The following is a 14,966-nucleotide window of genomic DNA, read 5'->3' on the forward strand; positions in this document are numbered from 1 at the left end:
ACTCCACTGAAGAGAGAATGAGAGCTCCTTCAGAATGATGGGTTTTCAATGTATGAAAGATCGTAACAGTCATGCCAACCACTTATGTTCTGTTCCTTCTAGAGACTATGCAGAAGGACAAAGACTTAAATTGTGCTCCAAGATAACTACATTAAACATTTGTTGAGTTGATGCTCACCCTGCAATTACAGCTTAGTGATTTTATCTTTCAGTCAGAGAAGTTCCGCTGGGGTCAGTCTATTAAATCCTTCGAAACTCAAGAGAAGACACTCTGTGGAGACGTTCTCCTTACGGCAGCCTTTGTGTCTTACGTGGGATCCTTCACACAACAGTACCGCCAGGAACTGGTAGACTGCAAGTGGGTTCCCTTTCTTCAGCAGAAGGTAAGCTCTTTTCTTTACCTTATCAACATTTGGAAGCATCATATTGAAATTTCAGCAGTAAAAAGAGTATATATACCAAGCTCTTTGTACCTCTGTAATAATAACTGACTGAAAGTTCTGGTGTGAAGGAGATGTCTCCTGTGTCTTTCTTATTTTAATGATGGCTAAACAGAGAGAGATGAAAAACATGAAAAGTAATTATATAAATTACAGAGATGTAGTTGTAGCTTTTAACAAAACATAACAAATCAAATTTGGATTATTATAGCATGAAACTTTGTTTTCTTACTAAGATGACAAATTATTTGTTAAAGATTTTTTATGACTACTTTCAGATTAAAAGTATAGTGTTTTGTACATAATTACAAAAATAGTTTACCCTAAATTTGAAAATTCAAACCCATAAGCAAAGGGAATCATAGATTTGAAAGATTTGGAATTATCTAGTTTAAAATCCTCCTTATAGAAAAGACTGAGACATGGAAGTTTAAATGTCTTGACTAAGGTCAGATAGAACAGGAAATCAGATTTCTGACTTTCCGGCCACTGTTATCTAAGCAACACTATGTTATCTCAGTTGACTAAAGCAGGTTCTTAGTTTATATATCCAGGCCTCGAGATATCCTAAATCTCTCTGTATATTAATGTTCTACATTGGTGATTCTTCTTCAACTTTCACAGTACAGTTGCCTCTTGAACAACAGATTCAAACTACATTGGTTGATTTATATGCGGACTTTTCAAAATAAATATACAGTCAGCCCTCCATATCCTCAGGTTTCACATCCATGGATTCAACTGTGGATCAAAAACAGCATTTTCGAACCACGGTTGGGAATTTGAGGATGTGGAGAGCTGAATCTATGTATTGTTCTACACCATTTTATATAAGGGACTTTGAGCATCTTCGGATTTTGGTGTCCACGGAAGATCCTTGAACCAACCCTCCTTTGGTACTGAGAGATGGCTATAGTTTTATGACATAAATACATGTCAATGGAATTTTTGTAATTTAAATAAAATTAAATGTTTTGGGGAAAGCTCATTGTTGAAGGCATCCCATAATTTTTTTTTTAAAATTTTGTAACTAAATTATTTAATATATCTGTAATATCAAACCATGTCTTTATACTGCAGATTTTTAAAAAGAGGTTATCTGTATCACTCCCTGGAAGTTCAAGTTTCTTCTTTAATTATGCCATAACATATGCTTTTATATAAGAGGATGAAGCATTCTGCTGATTTTGTCCACTTCTAATTGGATTGTGAGTTTCAAAAGTCTTAGTGATCTAATTCTTATCTTTTTCTGTCTCATCTCCAAACTTTAATCCTCTGTACGGATGGATGTGTTTGCCTGGATCTCCCCATGGTGACTTCAGTTTGATAGTGTCGTCTTTTGTGATCTTCTCTAAATTCTCAGTCATAAAGTTTTCTCATTCTTGCCAAAATTATAGGGAAATACACTTACTTCATAACGTCTAAACTATTGAATTTTGCTTTGTCTTCTTATTGTTATAATTACGCCTTGCTCTGGGAGGTGTAATACTATTGATAGTATAGACTTATACTACCAGTCATTTTACATTTTTTTAAATTGGAAATTTGCCTTCTCAAATTTAATTTTAAAATCGGTCTTTAACTACTGGTGTAGCATTGTTTAGTGTATGTGTTTTCTGGGAAGTTTCCTGTCAGTTGATTTGCATTTTCCCATTTACTTAAAATTCCAAACATGGGGTTCCATGGAAAGAAAATCGATTGACTTATCCAAAATGTCTAAACATTCTACACATATAACCAAGACAAAGTGATCATTTTCTGATGATATATGCTAAACATATATTCGTTTTAACTGCGGCCCTGTGTTTTCCTGTAGCCCCACAGTCCTCCACAGGAAACCCCATGTCTGTTTTTAGTCATCACAATGCTCTCTTTTTTTTTTTTCTTGAAAGCATTTGGTACCATGCAAACTGTGAAAGAGACCCTAAAATACGACCGGCTGACTCTCCCACTCATCTCTGGCCATAACGATACTAAAGAAGAAAGTGATTCCAAGTTATATAAATGACATCCCTTTGGAAGAGACTTTTCTGTCTCTAAGACGCCTGGCAGAAAGTGCTACATAAAACATGACAAATGCTTGTCCTTATGGAATAGAGCTTTCCAGTTTCCGATCTACTTATCTTCTACTACTTCTAGATTCAGTCACAGCAAAGTGGGAGGGCAATCGCATCTATACGAACGTGTGCCAGGGTCCCAAGAGGAGCTGGAATTGTTTACCAATGCTAATTTTTTATTAATTTTCATTTGACAGTGTTCTCTCGTCTTGCCCTTCCAAGAAGCATCTCCTCTTATTTCTCCTCAAAATACAGAGTGTCTTCTAGGGCTCTATTTGTCTGTAGGTGACTGTCTCCTAAGTATCTTTGGCTTGTCAGTTTGGCTTGAGTACCTGGGGGATTCTGATGGTTTGTAAATTAACAGTCAGCATGTGTGACTGTGATTTCTATGATTCTTAAATCTTTGAACCAAACATGTCATTTACTGATGATCAGTTGACATGTTTAAGGTTACTTTGGAAGGAACTCTTTTATGAAGCAAGCCAGCAATTCCTAATGTACTCCTAGAAGTGATGACTTCATATTCTAAATTCATCAATTCCCTCCAATTTAGCAAATACATTTAACTAAGTTCAAGCCAAAACTCCAAGGGGAATTATATTTTCACTTGAACCAGTGATTCTAAAGTTTGTTGAAAGAATATGTTTCTAAAAACTTCAAGATAATTTTGGAATAGGACAGTAAGAGGGTACTTGTCCTTTAAGATATTAAAATATATTCTAAAACTACAATAATTACAATGAAGTGGTTCTGCATAGGGAAGTAGAAAACTAGAATACCACCGAATTCAGAAGCATTCAAAGATGTAGAGAGATACTTGATATATTTAATATATGATAATGCATAAACTATCATAAACTACCAAAATCTCTGCTCATCTATGGTCTTCCTTCCTAATGCTGTAAGATGGACAGTTGACAGTTTTTATCTAAGACCAAATCAAGTTTTTATCAAGTTTTTATCAAGACCATTTGGGTTGTATACTAGTTTCCATCCCCTCGCCCTTCCTCAAGGACAATTCTACAGCAATTCTCCCCTCTCTGTCATCAATTTTTCCCTCTATTCATTCATTATTAAATCATTCCCTTCAACATTCAAATATGTAGTTATTGCTCACATTAGAAAAATAGATACAGAGAAGAAACTGATGGTTGCCATATAGGACAGGGCTTGAGAGGCTGGCTGAAAAAGTTGAAGGAATGAGAAGTACAAATAGGTAGTTACAAAGTAGTCACAGGGATGTAAAGTACAGCATAGGGAATATAGTCAGTGATATTCTGATAACTATGTATGGTGTTGTGGGGATACTAGACTAACTGGGAGAACTATTTGGTTAAGTTATATAAATGTCTAACTATGCTGTACACCTGAAACTAATATAATATTGAATATCAACTGCAATTGAAAAAAAAAAACCATACCAACAAATATCTCGACCCTCCTTGCTCCCCCAGCTACTCCTCCATTTCTCTGCTCTCATTTACAGTCATCACTTCAGAAGAGTAATCTATATTCACTGTCTCCAAATCCTCCCTTCTTTTCTCTGAGTCACCCCAGACAGGCTTTTGTCCCCACCACTCCACAAAAACTCTTACTGGATTTTGCTTCCACATTTCTAAGTCTAGTGGTTTGTTTTTCATTCTCATCATACTTGATTATTGGCTGTGTTTGATACAGTTGACCACTTCATCCTCCATCAGTACTTCCTTTACTTGATTCCAAGACATCACCCTCCCTTCATCTTCATCCTACCTCACTGGTCAATTTTTCTTGGACTTCTTTGTTGGTTTTTCCTCTTCTTGCCAATTTCTTAATGTTGAAATGCTCAGACAGAACACATACATGGAGTTATTATTAGTGTTAACCTTTCTAAGCCTCAATGTCCTGAGCAAAATAAAATAAAATAAAAATAGAGGTATCTACCTTGCAGAACTTCTGTAAGAGTTGAATTAGATGATGAAAACAGTGAATGTATATGAATAAATTTTGTAAACATAACACGTAAACATTGGTTGTTTTGTTACCATCACATTAGGAGAAACTGAGAGTCTTACCTCATCAGGAAATTCCCTTTTTTCTTTGGAATATACCACTTGGTCAGTTTTCAGAAGATTCTGATATACATTTAGTATGAGAATTAGTTTGGCTTGGCTTACGGAAGGTGCGTCCAGCCTTCTCTTTTCTCTCTTAGTAAAAGCTTCTTTTCGAAAGAGGGGAGCCTCTTTATTATTTTTTCCCAGCCTCATTTTGTAGTAGCATCCTGACTGACAACATGTTGACACTACTTGATGAAGCAATTAGGTGGAGCCTTAATGACTTGCAAGCTGACTTTGGTCTTAAAAGGGCTCCCTCTTTGCATTTGGTTCCAAACTCATTTTCCTTTCTGTAGGCTCCTTCAAGGAATTCTCAAAAGAGGGGTGGACTAAAAAGATACATATGGATTAAAGTTTATTTTCCTCATCATAAACCGGAGGGCGGGGGGCGGGGGGAGGATTTGCTGCAAAGCAATGCCTGTATTGTAACTACCAAAAAATATTTTGATGAAGAAAAGATTTCTGTATGTAGTCTTACAACTTTCTATAAAGAATATGTCCTAAAATTTGTTTTTAAAAATTTAAGTCTTAAAGTATTTCACAATATTTGTGAGATTCTTTAATGTGAGCTACTTGTTTTTTTCCCCTACTAGACTAAATTGACCATTAAAAAAGGGGTAAGCTGGCATTCTCTTAGATCCCTTGAACTCTGCAAACAGTAGGTGCTCAAACAATCTATTGAACTAAAATACAAGACCTACACGTGTACTTTCTATTACTCCTTTTAGCTTCAGAAATTAAAATTAATTCAAGCTTCCAGTTGTTTCAAGTTGTTTCTATTAAGTAGAAGGCAAAAAACTAAAGCCACATATCCTTTGCTAATAGGAGAATGCTCATTCTAAAAGATATTCAGTTTGCTTGTATCTTTAAGGAAACGGTATGGAATCAGATCCCAGAGCCTATTGTTCATGTCACTAGGAGATAGACTGTACTTCTAAGATAACATCATAGTCAAGGACAGTAGAAATACTGCACTATCTTTCCTATATTGATATCAAATTGCATCCCAGCTTTACTGTGGGAATTTGTTCAACATTTCGTTTGCTGAAGCTCTGTGGCCAACCAACCAACCAACCAACCAACTCCTGTGGCTATGGCCTCCCTTGCCTACTCCAAGTCGTGCTTTTCCTATGATCTCTTATGGAGGCATGTTTCCATCAAGCCTTGGGACTAGCTCTTTTTTCATCTTGCTCATTTGGGTGTCTCTGGAGAGAGTTTTATATGTAGGAGGTGTTCAATAAGTGTTTGGTGATTGATGACCACACAAAAAAATTGCTTTCCATGATCTCGTTTACTTTTTGTGACCTGTACATTTTTATAGAGAATTCTTGTTCTTTTTAAAAATAGTTTTCTATTTTTCTCTCTCCCTCTTTCCCGCTCCCTCTCTCTCTTTTAAAGGAGACAACTCTCTACTTTGCAATGTTCCTTTCCACGATCACAGTGTAGGCAGAGAAGAGATTGTAATTTAAGTTCCTGGGCACACTTGGCAAACTAATGGAATTCGGCAGACTGAATACATTCCATTAACCCGTCCCAGAAAGAGAAGTCATCTCTTTGTGGTGTTGGCCTGTAGTGAAAGATGAAATGCCTGAGCAAGATAATGCATTTTAGTTAGCATTGCTTATATGGGGTGATTTCTCCACTGGGCAAATACATTTCTGTTGTCCTGCCATACTTCTTGGTGTCTTGGTGCCTGTCGTCCTGCCTTACTTCTTGGTGTTGGAATAGCTGTAGATGTGTGTATAGGGCATAGTCCTTTTCACTTGAAGCCACACAGATGCAGTAATAAACCAGAAGTTGAATGCTGCAGTTGACAGGATTCTAAGAGGTAAAGATCAGGCTTATCAGGTCGAATTGCATTTCATGATGAGGATGTTAGTTGCCTTCCAAGAGAATTTATATGTGTTCTTTTGACTTGGGTCTCTTGTTTCCTTGTCTGTCGTTCTGAGACATCTGCTCTGCCAAACTGGCAGTTTATTGCATTTAACTCTGATTTTAAAGGTTTCCATACCAATAACTGAAGGTCTGGACTTGATTGCCATGTTGACGGATGATGCTACAATTGCCGCCTGGAATAATGAAGGGCTGCCCAGTGACAGAATGTCAACCGAGAACGCCACTATCCTAACACACTGCGCACGCTGGCCCCTAATGATAGATCCCCAGCAACAGGGAATTAAGTGGATCAAGACTAAGTATGGAACTAACCTGAAAGTCACACACTTGGGCCAGAAAGGGTATGTGAACTCTGAGGGATTGGCTTTCTGTTTAGTGACTGCAAAGTGGGTCTCGTTTTCACAAAGCCCTGGCATTCATTAGACCTTACTGCCACTTTGAAATGTGACAGTTTAGTACTACTTGTTTATCTGCCCGCTCATGTTTCACACAAAGCATCTCTGTTGAAAAAGCATTTATGTTGGGCAGCATCCCCTTATTAGATTGAAGGTTAGAACAAACACTGCAGTTGAGAGGGAAAATATGTCAATTTCCTAAGGCCAAGAATGGAAATATAATGTATTATAATCCTTCTTTAGAGCATTTGGCATATGATAACATAAGAATCATCAACTGCACCTGTAGGCTTAATGATGTTTATAGAAAGCTGTCTTATATGTAGCTGGTATTCAGTTAATGTTGAATAAATAATTTTAGACTTACTGATATTTCATTTGACCCCTTCATCATCTTTTCACATGTGAAATGAAATAAGGAATCTCTGCAGTTATGCAGATAAATGTACTTCTTATCTGAATACTTGAAGAAAATTATTTTCAAAAAGGAGATTTTTAAAGAGTGGAAATGAAATAAAATGATAGTTCACCACTTTATATGACTGAACCTAAAGGTTTAAAAAATGAAAGTTTAATAAAACCACAAGACATTTAATATAATTTGGAATTTTTATTAAAAAGGACCTATTGAATGAATTTAAATTTATGATGTTTGGAATTATATATATTTCAGCCATGACTATTATCAAAAGCAACTAATTTACATATGGGCTTATTAGTTCAAATTGTTGAATTTCATTTGGAAAATATAACTAAAGATTATCTCAAAATCTACTCTTTAATTTCTATGTAATCTCATTAAGGAAGAATACTATTTTATAAAATAGTTTTCTCTAAGTTAGCTTGTCCCATTTAAAATGTCTACATTTAATTAAATATAACTTAATATAAGTAAATGTGAACAGTTTCCCTGTGCTTATTTATATTTCGTTATCTCCATTCTGACTCAATTTTAAGGTTTTTGAATGTGATTGAAACTGCTTTGGCCTTTGGAGATGTCATCTTAATCGAAAACGTTGAGGAAACAATAGATCCAGTCCTTGATCCTCTGCTTGGCAGAAACACGATTAAAAAGGGAAAGTAAGTATTCTGAATTTTTAACATATATTTTGTGCTACAAACGAGTTCAGTTGTCAGCTTCTGTTTCTTAACGTCATCATTAAGTGCAATCTATTAGAATTTTTTTGGTGTTATTTCTGAATTTCCATCCCATGCAACCTACATTCCAAGACCAAAGCAACCTCAACATAATCTAGGCTTTCAGACTATTTGTTTGGTGGATTTAGATTCATATTATGCAATTACTGATCAAAAAATGCATTCTCACACATCTGAGGATAGTTGCTCCTTTATTAGCTTATTCTAATGTTTCTCTAACTTCAGTATTTTGCAAAACACCTTTAGTATGTATGTTTGCCTGAACTATATATCACTTATGTCCTTATTTACTTAATATTTTTCTTTACGATAATTTTAAATTCACTCACTATTATTTTGTTTAACTTGGCCTCATTGCAAGTAATAACATCCACAAAATTATGGGTTTACTGTGTTAGTTCTATTTGTTCCTAATAAACTTAAAATATTCATTAGTGGACCCCTAAAGTCACCCCCCATATTCACAAGTGAGAACACCCTTTGAGCTCTGTGTGACCTTCTAAATGGCTACCATTCCCCCGGTGACACCTCTGCTCTCCAGGACATCCTCCCAGGGGCAGTGACGCCATTTCCAAGGAATTATAAATGTGTAAAAGGTCAGAGGCAGCAATTATGTCTCTAACCAAGCCTGCATGGCCTCAGAGGAGACTGTGGCATCTCAAAAGCCCTTTGTGCCTCCTCACTCAAGAAGCCAGCATTCCCTAGACATAGTTCACTGAATTTCCTCCTCTTAAAAGGAGAGTTGTGTTTTTTTTTTTTTTACAGAGATATAATTTCTGAACTTCCTCAACCTCCTTCTTCTTCGACATCCACTCTCTGCCTCAAAGGTATCTGTCTCCTTTTTCATCACTAGATTATTCCTGACAATTTTAAGTGAAAATAAGCCTACTTAAGGGTGACTAACTTCTATTTTTTAAATAGTCTCTAACTGATGAGTATACTATGTGTTATACAATTTGCCAAGTAAATCCATTTACAGTGACCGACAACTTATAATGGTTTAATAATCCAAAATTCACCCAGATATGCATTTAGAACAATCTAATAAGCCACTTGACAAACTACAGCTTTAACATAAATATAATTGTAGCTGTGCCTGATGTGTTAAAAATATAGTGTAAAATCTTGAACGTCAGTAGAGTGAAATCCTTGTTATTAATGTTCTGACTCTATTATCAAGTCTTAAAATTTTTCGTCAGTGAAATATATATTCTCCAGCTTTAACTTGGACTTTCAATAACACAATTTAGGTGTAAGAAATTTGGTGACACTCTCTCTCTCTCTCTATATATATATATATACACACACACACACACACACACACACACACACACACACACATATATAATAAATGTGATATATACTTATTTTTGGACAATCTGAAATTTCAAAGACTGATAAACTTGAGTCATGATTTTTCCTCGGTTTGGATATAGTTAAATATCAATGAAAATCCAAGAAGCCTTTTATTTTAGAAGCAAATTATTTTACATAGAACATCAAGTCTTTATCTCAAAATATCAGGCCAGAACAATTTATTCCAAGTTAATAATATTTACTGAATATGTACACTCTATTAGGCCTTATAGAGCTGATCATATTGTTCCAGCATTTTAAAAGGTCAAGAGAATTTAAAATGATATGTAAGACTATAACAAATGCTGTTTATTATATTCAGTTACTACCTCAACAATCCTAGCACCTAAACTCTTATGTGTTAGAACAACCACCTATATGAAGATAAATTTCAGATCTGTATCTCTAGTTTTGCCCACTTTACTTTCCCATGCAGATATTTTTAGAGTATCTTTACCCAGAGAATCCGAGTGCTAATGGAGTTCTTATATATTCTATCAGCCACTGAATAAACCTTCTCTGAGCACTGCTATATGCCAGGCACTGTACTAGGGGCTCAGATTCAAAGCATGATTAGGTATAGACCCTGCCTTTAAAGAAGCTACGTTTCCCTAGGGTAAAGACAGAGCTATAAACAATAAAAGGAATACAGTGCCATTGCTGAGAGGATAGAAGTATGCATAGCAGGGCATCATCACTCCCGTAGTGGAGACTTGGAAGGGCTTTATAGAAAAAAAAAATTACTTGATTACATCGATATTTAATATGAGTCTTGAAAGATGAGTAGACATTTGTCAGACAAATGGGAGAAGAGAATCCTGGAATGAAAGAACTAGTACCAAACAGCAAAACACATGGAACAGCCCAACAGCTTTGGGGAACTACAAATAGGATCCAAATCAGTGAAGAGTCGTGAGTTGGGGAAGCAAAGAGGAGAGGGTGGAGAGATGAACAGACTGGGAGAAATGAGAATGGAGAGATTAGCTGGGCCCAGGACACGGATGTCCTTGGTCACCCACAGATGACCCATAGGTTGGCCTTTTCCTATAGATTACAAGTTTTCTAAGGATAAGATCATATACTACATGCCTTTAGAAAGATGGTTAACCAAAATAAAAACAAAAAATAAAAATATAGACTAATTTCTGGCCCTGTGGTAGATGAGATATGTGAATACTGAAAAACAACTAAATAAGTTAAAATATTCCTTTTGTTACTTGGTCAACAACAACAAAAGTGCAATTAAAAAGTAGGAATCCAAAAACAAAACAAAACAAAAAAAGCAAGAATCAGAGAGACAAGGATACCTCTTCCTAAGGATACCTCCTAAAGCCTGGACCAAGCTTGGGGCCTGTTCAGGTGTAAAGTCTCTTAAGAGAATCCTGTATATTCAAAGGTACACACCTTTGTTTAAGGGAAAATTTGTTAAAAATTAAATAACAGCATTGAATAAGAAAACTTTCTTTTCTCTACCTTCTCACTTGGAAGAGGTGAAAAAATATTCCCTGAGAATTCCTAACCAGAAACCATCCTTCTTAGGAATGTTCAAGACAGTATTTTACTACTTATGCCCCAAAATACCTCAAACCAATAACTTAATTTAAAGTCTCCTTAGGTAGGTCATACACCAGCGAACTTTGCAGAAGCAAACAAAAGTCCTGTCTGGAATAATGTACATAAATCCAGACATTAGAGGGTTGTGAAAGATATACTTCCAACGTACATGAGCTCACAGGCAAAAATCACAGAACACGCAAGGAAACAAGGCACCATCAGCAAGAGCCAATAGAAGCATCAAATTATAGAACCTTTATCTCGCTTCTGCTTTATCTTTCATTGATTGTTAATGAGGATATGTTTATTCACTTTCCATGAATTGTCTACTGTTAACTTTTACTATTTTTTTCCCATCAGGTTTCGCATCCCTTTTTTTAGTTCCTCAACTTTTTCACTTCCATTCATTGTACTCTCTCTTGTTTTCCAACATGATTTTGAATTCATTCTTTCTTTGAACATGTACCTTTCCATCATTTTCATAGGATGGGAAAGAAAGTAAAAGCAATGCTGAATCCCCTGTCTCGAACGAGCTACATGTGCATTTTCAAGAGAGACTTTAAGACTGAGAGGGGGCTTATACAGTCAGGTATTGTTAGAGACTAGCATTGGAGTAGTAGTAGTGAGATGAAACTTGATTCGACCTTGGTCTACCACCCTGTAGTTTGATGACGTGGGTTAATCTGTTTAGATTGTTTTTTCGTGTTTATGATTTCCTATCCGGTGAGAAATAAAAAAATTTCCCAGAGCCTAGCATATATAGGTATCTAATATATATTATTTCCCTTGAATCTTAAGTGATGGGTACAGTATGTGGGTGATTAGGAGCGTGAATGTGATGCTAACTGAGCTAGAGCTCCTGAAGTAAGACATTGTCTTTTGGACATGGGACGTGTGAGCAAACTTGAATGGAGCCGAGAAGCATAGTAGCAAAAAGGAGGAGTGAGAAGGGAGGGAATCAGTCACACCTTCTGATGTCTCAGGTCGCCTCCTAAGAGGACTTTTTGTTTTTAAAATATTATTATTTAATATTGATATACATAAAATATATAATATATAAAAGTTATAAAGCATAATAATAAATTAGACATGTACCTATCATTCAGAATATGAACTGAAAGGTTCCCAATATTCTTGAAGCCACATTTGTGCTCCTCTCCTTTCCCATTCTGCCTCCTCTCCCAAAAGTAGTCAATATTCTAAATTTTGTTATCACTTCATTACTTTATTTAAAAGTTTCATCACGCTTTTTCAAAACAATATATTGTTTATTTTTGTTTGATTTGGGGCTTTATAAAAATGTCATCATAGTGAATATAGTTTAAAGGGACTGGAATTTTTTACTCAATATTATGTTCTAAAACTTAACTATATTCTTGCTTTTAGCTCTTATTCTTTCATTTTCATCGCTATGAACATTAATGTACTGATTATTCACATATACATCTACATGTGTATATATACATCTACATGTGTATATATACATCAAGAGGTTCTTCAGAGCTTATATCCTGGAGTAGAAGAGTTCGGGTGTAGAGTATGTGCACAATTCACTTTTTAAAATTATGCCAAATTGTTTTCCAAAATGTTTATACAATTTTACATGCTTACCTGTAAAGTGTGCAAAAGTTGTGGAGTCTTTCAGAGAACTAAGTTAGGGACTTGCACTGTTCTGCTGTTTTCTTTTATTTTTTTAATATGGAAAATTTCTTATTCAATACCATTAGCTACCTCTTCCTAGGAGAAAATATTCCTACCTCCTATTTTTTCTCACTTATTTTTTAATGAAAAAAAATTTGAGGGCACTCAAAATTTTGAGAATAGTGTTGTTTATAAAAGCTTTAAAAGTACTTTGGAATAAAGTTGATATTTTAGAAATTGCATTCTTTTCACAGACAATAAGTATGTTTAAACAAAACAAACGCTTTCGTATTCCTTCATGTAACTAATTCTTTTAAAAAGAGAGAAATTTTATATTGACACATATGTAAACTAGCAGGGGATATGGAAAAATAAAAATAGATTGGTAGAAATAAGAATTATTTTTCTTTTAATGCAACAAATAAAAACTGGGAGAAAACAATGGAGAAGAAAATGTTGATACGCTTTAATAATATAGATACCTATTTGCAATGTTAAAACAGGAACAGAAAAATTTGACTTGACCTCAATCACATTTTAAACTAATCTACATGTTTGTAAATTTTCTAACCGGTCTTTCTGTTCTGATCCCCAGCAATGAACATTTTACTTGATTTTTTTCTATCCCCTTCTATCTTTACATTTCTATCTTTATATGATTACATACGGGATTACAAATGTTCCTCTTTGTATTGTAAAGACAAAATAGCATTAAAAACAAGAAAAAAAGGGGGGTTGGAAATGACCCACGGGGATTGCAAAGCTGACACATTCACCCAGAATGTCTTTACTGTATCATATTCTTCAAATGCAGGTGGAATAACACTTTCATACTCCTGAGAGAAAGTTATATCCCTCAGAAAGTTTCTAGCTATTAGTAGTGTGTTTGTTTATGTTAATTCTGTTTGGGGGACCTTTTTAAAAACTAATATTAGTTTATTCTTCCTAATATATGTCTGAGAAGATGCCTGTGATAGATACAGCATAGTCCAAAAGTTGAAGTTCATTAATAATTGGAATGTTGTGGAGTATGAAGTAATGAATACTAATTACTCCTTTCATGTCTGACAGTTCCCTGTGGACCAATACATCAGCCCAGACTTTAATTTGGTTCTAGTAATGGTTTCGTCAATAGCACATTAAATCTGTGTTTGAGAAGATATACAGTTGAACCTGACCCACATAGTAGATGCTACTGTCATAAAATGGCCACAGGCTGACAACAGCTGGGTAATTACAAATAATTAAATCCACCAAACTCCAGACAATCCTAATTTTAAGTAAAATATATCTTATGGTATCAATCGACAGAAAACATATCTGGGAAGATTTATCAACATGTACTTTTTCCAGAGCAAATTTACAGGTTCACATATTAGAGAAGTTGCTGATCTGTGAAGCATCTTCATAAAATTATATCTCTTTAGTCTTTCAGATCTCCCCAAACATTATTGAAGTAGCTTTTTACTTTAATTTTAGCTGGAGTAACCTTATTGCAAGATGTATTTTGAATGGTAAATATATTTGTGTTTCTTAGCATATAAATATTTTTAAAGACATTTTATACTTTTTTCTACATGTATTTTCAGAGAATTATTTTTACTCATAGTCTTCAAGTAGCATCCCCTAGAAAGAAACTTAAAACTAAGAAATATTAGTGATGTGATATAAATTTCTATTTTTATAGAAATAATAAAATGAGAGACAGTATTTTACAGATATTTATTTTATAATGACTACATTTCCTAAAAGTTGTGCTGAAATTAATAAGAGGAATTATCTTAGCAAGTTTCCAGCTTGTTAAGTATGACCGTGTTGCTGCTCTTGGTGTTGATGCCATATGATTGCATTTTAGTTGATTATAGATCTATTTTGAATGAGGTCTTGGATGGGATTTAAGATAGAAACATGTTAATTCCCACGGTGCAGTAGAACGGGCTCTCTTGAGCTGGAAGCTTATGGTTTTTAGACAATCTCTGGAGTTATGTAGTTCTCTCATTATGTCCTCGTGGGTAAGAATATTTTTATTTGTAAGTTAATTAATTCCCTCATGTAATAGAATTCAGCATTCTAGTCTCTCCCAACTTCTAAATTCAAAATAAAGTTTAATTGCAGAAAAGACCTCCAACAACCTTCTGTCCCCAAATTCAATCAAGATTTTTTTTAAAGGATAACATTCAGGGTCCACAGCTAGTGCATGCAGACACTCACAGTCATCTTGCTTATATTGTTTGACTTTATCTGAAAGTAAATACCAAACAGGCCACAGATTAAAACTGTTTAGATTTTCTTCAAAAAATCAATTTTCTTAAAAAAAATTTTTTTAAAGGCAAACAAATATAAACAACTATAAAAAGAACCTGAATTTATTTTTTT

General features: G+C 34.8%; 1 protein-coding gene across 1 annotated transcript in view; it reads left to right on the top strand.

Annotated features, from left to right (window-relative positions):
* LOC105293196 (dynein heavy chain 11, axonemal) overlaps positions 1 to 14,966 on the top strand; it is a gene marked incomplete at its 5' end in the record, with an annotated part of 146,959 nt that overhangs the window by 70,990 nt on the left and 61,003 nt on the right. Inside the window, 2 exons of the mRNA XM_023531528.1 lie at positions 6,592 to 6,827; positions 7,839 to 7,961. Of these exons, the coding sequence (XP_023387296.1) occupies positions 6,592 to 6,827; positions 7,839 to 7,961 (359 nt within the window). The remainder of the gene's footprint in view (positions 1 to 6,591; positions 6,828 to 7,838; positions 7,962 to 14,966) is intronic.

The sequence above is a fragment of the Pteropus vampyrus genome, unplaced genomic scaffold, assembly GCF_000151845.1.
Source record: "Pteropus vampyrus isolate Shadow unplaced genomic scaffold, Pvam_2.0 Scaffold69, whole genome shotgun sequence".
NCBI lineage: Eukaryota > Metazoa > Chordata > Mammalia > Chiroptera > Pteropodidae > Pteropus > Pteropus vampyrus.